The following is a 12,738-nucleotide window of genomic DNA, read 5'->3' as shown; positions in this document are numbered from 1 at the left end:
AACATTGTCTTCAGATGCTTTGGGAGTTCCTACTTAAGTAAAGGAAATACTGACAGTAACGCCAACAGAATTGCAGAATCCCTGACAAGTGAAGAATTGCAGCAGATTGCTTACCAAATACCTGAGTTTTCAGTAAGAGATCAGTGTGTGAATTCTGACCCCTTCCTACCCTCCTTTTCCCTCTCGTGCCTCACCCCATTAAAGGGCTTTCCTTTTGCTTATTAAGAATTCCCTGATAAAGATGAGTAACCAGTAAACAAGTTGATGCTTGCTTTATAATTTTAACAATGAAAAGTGGTAAGTGTATTTACAGCATGCTTTTAGAGCAAATTGATGCAAAATTGAATTAAATATTAAGCCGAATAAAGGATTTTAAAGTTGTTTTAACAGCTTCTTAGCTACGTGTTTTGGATAATAGAAGCATGAAAATTAGGACTGGCATACTTGAAAGGACTCAATCTGTGATATGCATTGCATTCTTTTTATTATAAGGAGCTCAGGATGTAACTTAGCTCTTAAGCCCTTTTGCATATTTTGCATGAGGGGACAAATTTTATGTTGGTTTGCATATAATAAACTCACTAGTTACAGCAGGATGTTGCATTAGGATGGGGTATAGCTTGGGTCTTTCAAAGGCAAGGAAATGGTCTGAAAAACAGTTGTTGACTGTAATGTTAGTTACCTACTGGGACATTACAGCTGAAATACATTTGAAAGCTTGTTTCTCTGACCCTGTGGAGAGACTTGAGACCCCCAGAGTTAGATGTGTATTATGACGATAAGGTAATCGGAAGATTTCACAGCATTTTACCAAGAATGGGGAAACTTTAAAACATTGTGAAGAGTGATTAAATGTTTTTTGTGTGGCACTGGCAAAAATGGAAACAGAAGCCTAGTGTCCTAAGGCACAGCCTGGAGTCCCTCTGGGCTGTGCTTTTCAATTTCTTGGGAAAAACGGATTCCCAAAGGGAAGCATGTATTTCCCAGCCTTTCATATAGATAAAATACAGCCACAGGCATTTGATACACTTTGTGTTTTCCCTGCTCAATAGATCATCTCAAAGATTTATTCTTGTAATGGAACTCTGAAAAGTTAGCTACCTTCAAATCTGAGATATGTCATCTCTCTTTCATAACATTAGACTCCTCCCTCCACCTGCTGTATTATACTTGTTCAAGGACCAAATTTAATCTTTTTCTAAGGGCAATTCTTTCCAAAACATAAATTTGTTTTAAATTGAAAGTACAGTATGTTATGCCCTTGAAAGGGAATGTGTCATGTTGAGAATTGTATCCATTTCAAAGTATGATGCATCACTTGTCTCTAGCCCTGAAAGGTTTTTAAAATTGGTGTTTGATATTTTTAAAGTTTAAAAAGCTATTGCAGTTCTTTTTTCTTTTTATTGTCTTTTTTTTTTTTTTTAAATTCTTCCTGAGTCTTGTTCACTTGGGCTCTCAGGGATTAAAGGTATTTTCTCGCCCTGCCAGTGACAGCTAAGGGTAATACCTCTTTTGAGCATGGCTGTGAAGTGGAAGTGAAGACATGACTGCATATTGTGTCATGTCCACAGGTTGGTAAATTCAAACATGCTAACTCAGTTGCTTCTCTTACCATATCCCAAGATACCTGGAAAGCTGTCCAAGGAGGTAATGGACCTCCCATACTACTAAATAACTAGTCTCTAGTTATCTAGTCCGTACTGCTAAATAAACCTCCCTTGAACAGTCTTGCAGTGGTACTCTAACGCATAGCCTGTGCAAGATGCATTGTTCTACCTTTCGTAAAATGCTTTATTAACTCATAACAATACAATAATAACTCATTTGGGATAAGTTCCTATTTATGTATCATAAAACAGGCCCAGGTTAGAAAATGCAACTCTTTAATAACAATAAAATTCTGTATACCTTTTTGCTGGTATGATGTATGTAGGTTTCTTCTGCAGTGAACATGTAGACATCCTTTTTTTATGTTTAGAGTAGGCATTTCTTAAAGTAAAAGCATAGGTTTTTTCCTATGCAGGAATTTTCTGTGCAGTGAATGCAGTACAGCAGTTTAGCTCCATGTTTTCCTATTAATTTATTGGGAATGACTAAACTTGGCTGCTTTGAGGAGTTCAACCAGTGTAAAAGTGGTGTGCTGTCCTGACTTCCAAGCACTGCTGATGAACTAGTTCAAAGCACCCACTTTTCAGATCCATGTTGTGCTTAAGCTTGCCAGTTACTGTAGTGCCTTTAATCAAACTTGCTTTGATTACTACAAGACTAGCAATTAACAGTTTGGTAGCATTTGTGGAAGCGTTGCTCACCCCTCGCCCCAGGAGAGAGCCAGCTACATCCATAAATCCATTACACCCAGTATTTTCCTACAGAGTGCTGTAGGTGTGAGGGTGATTGGGAATGTAGAGAACTTTCCCGCCTGCAGAGGTGAGGTTTTCTCATCGACAGGAATTAGGGAACAGATACTCATGTAGTGCCTGCTGTCTGAAGGCAAGGGCTCTCCTGTGCATGGCGGTAACCAGGTCAAGGTAAAAAGAGGTTTCTACAGTTATGTGCCTTAGGCATCTGATACAGAGGGCTTTATTCTGTCATTGTGTAATGTGACATATGCTGATATGAATCTCTTAAAGGCCTTTGAGAAGGTGAAATTTAACACATCTGATTATTGTACTTCCTGCTAAAGGCCTCAGAATAGCAGGGATGAAATTCATTTTCTTTGTTTTTCTCAAAACAAAGGCTCTGGTGTCGAACTTTCTAATGAGTGGCACTGTTTTACATGTAAGATACTAGATAATGCCTGTGCATGGATAAATCAAGTTCACTGATACTGGCAGGAAAGCAGCATCTGAGTTTCTCTGTGAATTCTTGCCATGTCCCAGTGCTGGGTACAGTAGCTGCTGTGCTCCCATCCCAGCAAAGGTCTGTTGAGAGAATTCTCCAAGGAGCACTTAATACCAGTGCATTAGCATCAAAGCAGAGATGTAGAGCTTACCTTCTATCATGGAAAAATGTAAAACATTCTGTATCTACAGAATTTGGTTTTGTTCTGGTTTAGTTGAGCACTATAATGCTACTTTTTGGAAGGATAGCTGGGTGTTTACTGTGGGTAAACCAGAGCTGTACTGTAATGAAGTTTCACACAGGAACCATGTATGTACTTAAAACAAGGAAGGTGTTACCAGTTTTATAAGATTTTGGCTTACTATAAAGCAGTTATTCTGCAGGCTTTGGTCCTTATTTATTTATTTTAAGGTTTCTCTTTCAGATAAGGTAGGTCTTTGTGTTTGGAAATAAACTAGGGAGAACTCTGCAAACAGTGTTACTTTAAAGAGGAATTTGAGAAGGTGGGATGAGTGACAGATTGTCTCAGGCTCTAGTTTTGATGAATGCTTTAAGCCAGTATGAGCTGGCATGGCTTCAGAAAGAAGTTGTCTTGCTTTGTCCTTGCCTGCTCAGTCCTCCCTCAGCCCATCCTTGCCTTCTATCAACCCAGGTGTTTGTGCAGTTGCATGTGAAGTGGGGAGTTAATCCAGTTGAAAATGGGGACATAAAAAAAGAAAAGGAAAAAAAAAATAGTTTAGAATTTAGACAGTTCCCTAGGCTGGTTTGCTACATTGCTGCACAAATAGCAGCCCAAGAGTGGGGCTAGTAATGGGCAGGAATCAAGCCAATTCAGGGCTGAGGTTATTCTGGTTTATTTGTTTTGTATGGGTTTTTTGTTGTTGTTTTGTTGTTGTTTTGGTTGGTGGTGTGTTTTGTATTCCCTCCCCCCCCCCCCCCCTTTGGATTTTTCTGAAAAGCAGAGTGCCAGGCTCATGACAGTGCTGGTTTTCCTTTGCCACCTGTAAGACGGCAGTGATTTTTCTCTGCTTCTGGTTTCTCTCTCTAATCAGCTGCTTCACATTTCCAAATGCGTGTGGTGCTGCCGTGCTGAATACCTAGTTGTCATCTCAGAATAGTTTTTGCAGATTTGTACCTCTGAGTTTTGTGAAACTTTTCTTTCACTGTTGGTACAAGTCAGAACACTTGCAGACTTTATATGTAGGGAAAAGAGAGAACTGAACTACTTCACATTTACTTAAATCTTTACTGTTGGTGTCCTCCTTTACACCTGCACTTTTTTTCATTCCCAGTTTGATATGAAATGGTCATTCTGGGCAAATTTTTGGACTGTGCAATTTCATACCTGTTTGTGTTTGAACTCTTCAGACACGGGATGTTTTCTGCAGTGATTTTACTATTTACTCTGGTTTCTTTTTCCTTTGCAGCTTGAGCTTTGCTCCTTTCCTGGTGCCTCTCTCCCCATTCTTGTCTGCCAGCCCTGCTCTTCTTTTAAGTTCTTCCTTAAACCTTGCTTCTCCTAGCAACCTCTTGTGTTCCCTCACCAGTGCTTGTTCAGGGGAGGGGAGGGGGTCTCTCATTCTTGTTTGGAGACTTTTGTTGTTTGAACATAGCCAACTGTTATTTAGACATGGTCACATCATCCTGGTTGAAGATTAACCTTATGTCTCAAAACTTTTAAATTAATATTTACATTTTCATTCTATGCTTAAATTTTTCTTTTCCCAAAGCAAATATGCTAACTAGATTATTCTTTCAGTAGCTTAGTACAAATATTCTTTGCGTTTTTGATCCATCTTGATATACTGAATAATTCGAGTTAAGTGTACAAGCATTTTGGGAAGAAAAAGATGTTGTGTTTTTTTTACTTTTCTTGTGTTCTGCTGTGTTAAATTTACATGCGAGTATGTAAAAACTCTGCAATATCCCATACAGCAGATTATTTACTTGAAGTCAGTAACACTAGGAGTACAGACTAGCCCCAGTCCTTTGAAGATTGTACTCTCTAAGGGCAGCATTTTCAGAAGTGCTGAGCACTTGCTGCGTATTCAGCTATATTCAGCTGGCATGCTTTTGAAAATGTACCTCTAAATGGGAATGCCTCTGAACGCAATTATGAAGAAAAGCTACAGCATTAATTTAGTAAAGGCTGAACTGTATGTGCACTGGGGAGTCTGAAGGCTAATGTAGCTTTCAGGGTTGGATCCATCCTGTCTAACTGGCTATGGCGCCAGTCAACAGCCCAGGTGCCCTAGACTACAGTGTACAATCACTGGAGATAGAGGAGAAGAGAACTCGGATCAAAGGCTAATTCAGACCTTAGGTGAACCAAAACACTGCATTTCTAGCCCTTTCAGTTAATGCCATGAAATCAGGCAGGCTGAATGCAGCCCAGAATGCCTGTCTCATTTTTAACAATCTGCCTAAGTGGTTGTATGATGCTGAATGCCCCATCCCTGGCAGTGTTCAAGGCCAGGCTGGATGAGGTTTGGAGCATCCTGGTCTAGCGGGAGGTGTCCCTGCCCGTGGCAGGGGGGTTGGAACTAGATGATCTTTAAGGTCCCTTCCAACCCAAACCATTCTATGACTCTATGCATTACTGCTGAAAACTCTGTCTTAAGTATGAAGATGGTGACAGTGCACATGCTGAAAGGGAACTCCAAGAGAAACATCCTGATTTACCTGGGGAAGGAGTGTGGCACTGCCTTTTGTCCCTAGCTGGGGATTTTAGAATACAGAATATAGAAAAATGCAGTTTAAGGAAAAGCTTTAGGCATGCAGCTGTGTGCAAAAGAGGATGGACCAAAATGCGTTTGTTTTTTTTTTTACTTAATCATGCATTAATGTACACATAAATGAAGACAGCTTTTTATAAAATTGACATTTGTGCTTACCAGTTCGGTTTGTTAAATGCTGGGTTTTGTTTATATACACGAGCGTGGCTTGTGCTATGTGGACTGTGTACAGACAAAATTGCAAACTTAAGAGACTTTGGCTCTGTAGGATTTCAGCCTCAAGGCAAAGCTTTTGTTAGAGGTATCAGAAATGAGTTTTCTACAAAAGAGTTGGTTTTGGTTTTTATTTTCTAATCATTTTAGTTCAGTGTTGCTGGGAAGAGATTTACTTTAAACAATTAGTGCTGTCAGTTTTAGTTAATTGCTAATTAAAATGGTTTGTAAGTTTGTAAAGCAGCAGAGAGATAATCGTAATAAGTCATAATCAGAAGTCACTTGGTGTATGAAAATATGGAAAGGGACATTTGTGAATTGCGTGTTGATCTGCAAGGGGAAAAACTGGGTTCAGGGACAGTCAAATGCTGTCACTAGTTTTTCACCCTGATATCACTCCACTTCTATGTCCACCCTCCCTTTTGTCTTACCTCTGTGTGTTTGTTACTGTAAGTGCTTCTGGGAAATTTCCATCTCTTACGTAGCTTATACAGAACCCTAATGTTGAAATTGCAATTATTTTGTTTCATTTAGGACTTGAAGAACAATTGTTTTAATACACAGAAATTAGTTTTACTTTTCAGTCAGCTTTCCTCTTAAGCTTTGCTTTCTTGTTTGCAGCCAGCTGGTTTGCTGTTGTTGAGTACAGAGTGTGACTTTATGCTTAAATATTTTATATATTTAATTGCTCTGCTTTTTGTGTTAAATCAGAAAGCATTTTTGCTTCAACTGTAAAAAGGTGACGCTTCATTAGTGGACAGCATGGCTCTTAAGAGTGTGCAGTCAAGACTCCTTGTCATTACTCCTCTTTCTGGTGTATGGCTGATTTTGTAGTAAGTTTGTAAAAATAAGTAAAAAGAAAAAAAAACACCCAAAACAAATCATATCAAAAACATTTTGAGGCTGAGGAAAACTAACTGATATAAATACTAGACTGTCTTCTCAGTGCTGCTTACATGTGCCTGTATTTCCCAGATAGGGCATGCTATGTGGTGGAAGAATTCTGACACAGTAGCATGAAATAATATTTGAAGGCTTCCTGAGAGTTGTAAATTATCAGACATTTAAATCAGGATTTATATATTTATTTATTAGGAGGGGGAATGACTCTGTTGTAAATGACAGTTGTTATTTTAAAAGCATCTTTCACAATTTACTCCTGCATCTCTATATTTGCAAATATACTGGCAAATATATTTGCAAATGGCAGTTTTGCCTCCTGCTAAATGTTAATACTGAAAACCAAGGGGATTTTGCTTCATATAAGTACTTTAGGGCTGCTGGAATATGTAAAATGTAGGTCTGTGTGAAATACAAATGCACACTTGTTTTGGTATTTTGGGATTTAAGTTTCTGATACTATTCATTTCATCATGAACATTTGTTTCTTCTGTTGCTGAGAATGAGACCATTGTGGTGATTCATGGTGCTCTCACATTATCCACAAATTACCAGATTATAAAGGCAGAAAGGGAGTGTTCTGGCCACTCAGTCTGACCTTTTGCATCACGTTGGTCAAAGGATTGCCTTGAATTAAATCTTTTGAAGTAAAACCTTTAGACTCCTCTCATTTTGATTTAAAAGTTTATAGTGATGGACAGTCATTGCTTGATGGACAGTTGTTGCTTACCTTGGTGAAATCAGCTTAAAGAATGAACAGCAAAGGAAAAGCAGTTGAAACTGCTCATGCCTTTTCTTTTTTTTTTTTTAATTGGGCACATTTATGTCTCCTTGTGTTTATGTCCTGTTATTTTGTATGTGTATATCTATAATATCAGTAGGTTTCTATCCCTTTGAGAGAACTTTTCCATGTGCTAGCAATCTCTCTACGTGAAGTTATCACTGTTTTCTTTCAGCCTCAAAGAAAACATTTATTTTATGATTGTATAATTTTTGAATACATATTAGGTATTATCTGCTGGTTTCAGCTGTTGTTGTATGTTCTCCTGAACTGTTCCAACTCTGAAAAAGAGTTTGAAAACAACTGCCTGTTTTTAAAACTACTTCCTGCTGATAATTGTGCTCACAATATTCACAGTAAAGGCCAACCCATTGCTACTGCATGACTCAAATTTCCCCTTTGCTTTTGCTTTGCTGTAGCCGCTACATGCCTAATCAGGGGGAGAGATTGCTGGAGGCTATCTTAAATAAAGTCCAGAAATGCCACATTTTTAATGTGACCTTTGCTTACAATTTCAGTGGACACTTGAACTAATTTCTCTAAGAAGCAAAGCAAATGTATGTTAAAACACGTATAGTGTAGCACTAAATTGCCTCAGAGTTGCCTGAACCCTGGCAAGTGAATTTCCCAGCTTCTTAGCTCTAATCTCATGTCATTGTAAATGCATACAATACTCTCTGTTTCTTGTGGCTTGGACAAAGAGGTGCTTTTTCTTACAGTAATAAAGCCTGAGCATTTGTAATGTGTTAAGTTTAGGTCTTCCACTAAAGTATTTTTAATGGTTTGAGGAGGATGGAGAATTCTTTGGTATGCAGATTTTGTGGCTGTAACTGAAATGCCTAGGTTAGAAAAGTAGTTCTCTGGCTCACCTAAGATCTGAGTTAGCATTTGGCAGTGATGTTCTTTCTAACTCATTCTCTGTCTCCAGTGATAGCAGATAGACCTTAGGATGACTCAGCTGCTCAGTCTGGTGCCCCGACAACCTCTGAGCTCCTTCTGGTGTGTGTGGTGGTGTTTCTTTTTTCTCCCCCCCCCACCCCGTGATGAAATCTATCAGATGTGTGTGATCATTTTAGTTTATCTCAGTGGTGAAGGTATCCCAGGGTAGGCATAGATTAACCTGACAATTCAGGTCAGTAGAATCTAGGAACATTTTCAGACCTAGAGTATTTCTGTAGTCCACTCTTGTGAGACCACATCCACAGTACTGTGTTCAGCAAAAGGGACGTGGACCTCATGGAACAAGTCCAGAGTTGACTGCAAAGATGGTCAGAGAGCTGGAGCATTCCTGTTACAGAGACAGGCTGAGAGAGTTGGGCTTGTTCAGCCTGGAGTAGAGAAGGCTCTTGGGAGACCTTAGGGCAGCTTCCAGTACCTAAAGGGACTGACAAGAAAGCTGGTGGGAGACTTTTTACAAATGTAGTGATAGGACAAGGTAGAAGGGCTTTAAGCTGAAAGAGGGGAGATTTAGATCAGAAACTAGGAAGTTCTTTACTGTGAGGGTGGTGAGACATTGGAACAGGTTGCCCAGAGAAGCTGTGGATGCTCCATCCCTGGCAGTGTTCAAGGACAGGTTGGATGGGTCTTTGATCAGCCTGGTGTGGTGGAAGGTGTCCCTGCCCATGGCAGGGGGATGGAACAAGATGATCTTTAAGATCCCTCCAAACCCAAGTCATTCTGTTATGTCTCAAGCATAAAATTGGTATGGTAGGTGTTTTTTTTCCCTAGCATTTCCCTAGCATTTTTTTTTTTCCTAGCATTTTTTTCCTGGCATAGGAGACTCATAATACTTTATGTTCTTAAATGAAGTTTAATAAGAGTATTCTATCTTGATGCAGTTAATTGTTTGGTGTTTTTTTTTTTGTTATCATTGGGTCTTTCTTAGGCTGGTTTGTATCATGAGCATTGTAAGTCACACAAGGTGTTGGCTTGTTCTTTGAGACCATGGTTTCACATGGACAACTTGTGTAGTAAATGCAGTAGGTGCTGGCAGGAGTTTTTGGGGAGCTGAACTGTTAGCTTTGTTTGATGAGCTGACAATTATTATGGTTTCTTGGCAACTGGGTTGTTAAAGTTTTTCCATTTTTCTCTTTTCTAGCTACTTTGACAAAAAAGTTGCATAAAATTCAATATTGCTGTGCGTAAATTTAAGCTGTATATTTTACAGATTGATTTTGTTAACAATTTCCTTACTGCCTTAAAATTTAAGATTAATGTCTTGCATAATACTATCTATAATAGATTTTGGATTTTTTCAGAGACATGTTGAGTTTTCAGCTAAATAAATACCCAGCTATGCTTTGTCTTTGTAATGCTAAAATTGGCTTTCACCAAATAACAACATAAGGTATTGGATATTATAACAAATTTTGAGTTCTAAATTCATACAATTTCAAATGCAAAGTAAGGATAGAAATGCTCAAGGATAAAAATTCTTAACAAGGCAAATGTTTATGTATAAACTGATTACATTATCTGAATTATTCTTCCATGTCTAATAATACTTAGAAGAAAGTGTGCTTTATTACTCTGGCATACTTCAAGAACATCATACGCTAATACTTGCATTACCATGATGTATCAAACTATACTGACGTCCCTGTATTTTTTTAATACTGGATTTCGCAACACAGTGTTACATACACAAATGCACACACACACCCACATACATATTTTATTTGCCTGTCTCACTCTCCTTCTCTCACACTTTATCTTGACACTCCTTTTATTGGTAAAACCGGAACCATTTACAATATGTAAACCACACCTGAGTAGCTGATAGGAGATCCAGCATGTGTTCCTTACCTTGACTGCAGTGAGAAGACTACCTTTGCACCTTAAGCTTAATGGTTCTTGCTTTTTTTCTTTCTAGATATTGTCAAGATGTTTTTATCAGTGTGCTTGCTTTCAGCAATCTAATGGAAACCTGTAGTGGTTTTGGCTTGGTTTTAGCTATTATGAGTGTCCTGGGTTCAGCAGTAGCAGTCATTTTTCTCCTTCTTGGTAGCTGGTGCAGTGCAGTGTTTTGACTTTCAGCTTGGGAACAGAGCTGATAGCGATGTTTTGGTTTGGCCAAGGACTTTGTGAGCCTCATGCTCTGCCAGGGAGGAGGGGAAGGCGGGAGGAAGCAGAGACAGGACACCTGACCCAAACTGACCAAAGAGGTATTCCATACCACAGCACGTCATGCCGAGGAGGTAACTGGGAGTTAGCCGGAAGGGCTGGGAGACTGCAGGGTTGGAGGAGGTATCGGTCGGTGCTTGGTCGGGCTGAGGGGGGCAAGTTATCGGTCGGCTGGTGCTGAGGTGTTGTATTCTCTTCCCTTGTTATTTCCTTTATCACTATTATCACTGGTGGTAGCAGCAGTGATTTGTGTTATACCTTAGTTACTAAACTGTTCTTATCTCAACCTGTGGGAGTTGCATTCTTTTCGATTCTCCTCTCTGTCCCTCCGGGAGCAGGGGGAGGGCAAGAAAGGGGGGGTAGTGAGCGAACGAATTACCTGACTGGGTTTAAACCACTACAATGAGTTCCAAGGGTGCCTATAACGAGTAGTAGATGGTGACCTAATATTTTTTCAGTAGTGTAGGATATGATGGATGGAGTGAAAACTCATAGGTAACAGCTGATTTGCTTGGTCAGAGAAGTGAGTGGCCAAAGCTGCTTTCTTTTCCCAGTTCTTTGACAGGTCCTCTTCTATGAGGACAACAGAAACTTACTGCAGGTTTCTTATGTTGCTCTTCTATCTGTTTTTCTGGGATTCTGTGCTCCTAAGGTGGCATAGGAGACTTATAATACTTTATGTTCTTAAGTGAAGTGCAGTAAGAGTATTCTATCTTGATGCAGGTATTTGGTTTATTGTTATCATTGGGTCTTTCTTGAGCTGCCTTGTGTGGTGAGCATTTTAAGTCGCACAAGGTGTTGGCTTGTTCTTTGAGACCATCACTTCACATGGACAGCTTGTGTAGTAAATGCAGCAGGTGCTGGCAGAATTTTTTTGGGGGCTGAACTGTTAACTGGGTGCTGTCTGTTAGCAGAAGTGGTGCATCAAAGTACCTAGTCCGTATTTGATTTGACAGTTAAGCCTGGGTTTATTGCTTCCTTTTTGGGGTTGCTAATGAAATTAAGAAACAGTGTCACATTCAACAAGCATGTATATTCCTTGACTTCCTCACAGACATGTTACTTGACCTCAGTGACCTTCTTCAGGTAAGTTGTTGTTTTTTTTAATTACTATTTGAAACTTTTGAATTGTTAAAGATCGATTGCAAGCCAAGAGCTGTCAGTGTGGGCTGTTGGGGATGTTTTAATTTCTCTCTAAAAATTCTGACTTGGAAAATCACTGGGTTTATAAATCTGAGTAATTGTTCAGTAAAATTAAATGTTAATTTATTTTTTTTTCCCTTGAATGCTACATATAATGTATTGAGAGTTAGTATGATCCTTTCATCAGGATTCAGAGCCACTGCAATGGCAGAGTCAGATGCTACACAATTTTAAAACAACAGTTGTTGAAAACAGAAATAGCTTTTTTGGTAGGTAATACTGTCTAAATGGATTAGTGCACTACAGAGACGTGGTTTATAAAATTTATTTTGAGAGAAAGGCGTACTTGCTCTGTATGTGGAATTAGAAAGCTCTAATGACATATGCTCTTATGCTCATTCTCCATGTTACAACTGTTTTACATACAATGTGAGTAGGTTAGTTGCATCTATTTTTGTCTTCCCAGCTGTCTTGGTAAATGGCATCCCTGTAAAGACTATTTATTACTTGAAGCAATCTGCTGGAATTGCAATAATCAAATGAATCTTTAATTCCTAAAAAAAAGAGTAACTTTTTTCTCTCTTTTAAACTGTTACTGAATTATTTTGATTACTTATAACCAAATAATGCATGTGTAGAATGGGAGGTTTATTTCCTTCTAAACACTGGTGATTTTTCATGGTGATTGTTACGAAATAGAGTGATGACAGTAATATGAAGAATAGTCACACAATGTGAAGAAGAGTCAGTATTGTATCTGTAAAAGAAAAAAGTATTGTCAGCAAGCACAGACAAGAAAGATTGAACAATTTGTCTTTCCCCCTCTGTATATGCCAGCTGGAAAAGGTGGGGAGTTGGGGATTGTGAGGATCAGAACGTTAAAGAGGGGTAACTGGAGAGATGGGAGAGACAGGAATAGATCAATAGTAGGGAAAGAGGAAAAATGCAAAATTTCAGTATCATTATCTGTATTTATGTATTTAACTGTGTGAAGACTTAAGA

At 38.9% G+C, this 12,738-nt stretch overlaps 1 protein-coding gene across 4 annotated transcripts in view; it reads left to right on the top strand.

Moving 5' to 3' along the window:
• Positions 1–12,738, top strand: part of BRF1 (BRF1 RNA polymerase III transcription initiation factor subunit) — a 176,123-nt gene that overhangs the window by 59,120 nt on the left and 104,265 nt on the right. For 2 of the 4 annotated variants that reach the window (XM_061464171.1, XM_061464170.1), the window contains one exon: positions 11,648–11,679. The exons of 1 other annotated variant lie outside the window; for it this stretch is intronic. In XM_061464171.1, the coding sequence (XP_061320155.1) occupies positions 11,648–11,679 (32 nt within the window). Of the gene's footprint in view, positions 1–11,647; positions 11,680–11,981; positions 12,006–12,738 lie in introns of those variants that run through there. One more of the 4 variants, XM_061464172.1, reaches the window with a different exon arrangement.

The sequence above is a fragment of the Pezoporus flaviventris genome, unplaced genomic scaffold (genome assembly GCF_033815535.1).
Source record: "Pezoporus flaviventris isolate CSIRO_AGI_PZ_B2104156 unplaced genomic scaffold, CSIRO_AGI_Pfla_v1 ptg000036l, whole genome shotgun sequence".
NCBI classification, from domain to species: Eukaryota; Metazoa; Chordata; class Aves; order Psittaciformes; family Psittacidae; genus Pezoporus; species Pezoporus flaviventris.
This window is presented reverse-complemented; position numbering and strand designations above follow the sequence as displayed.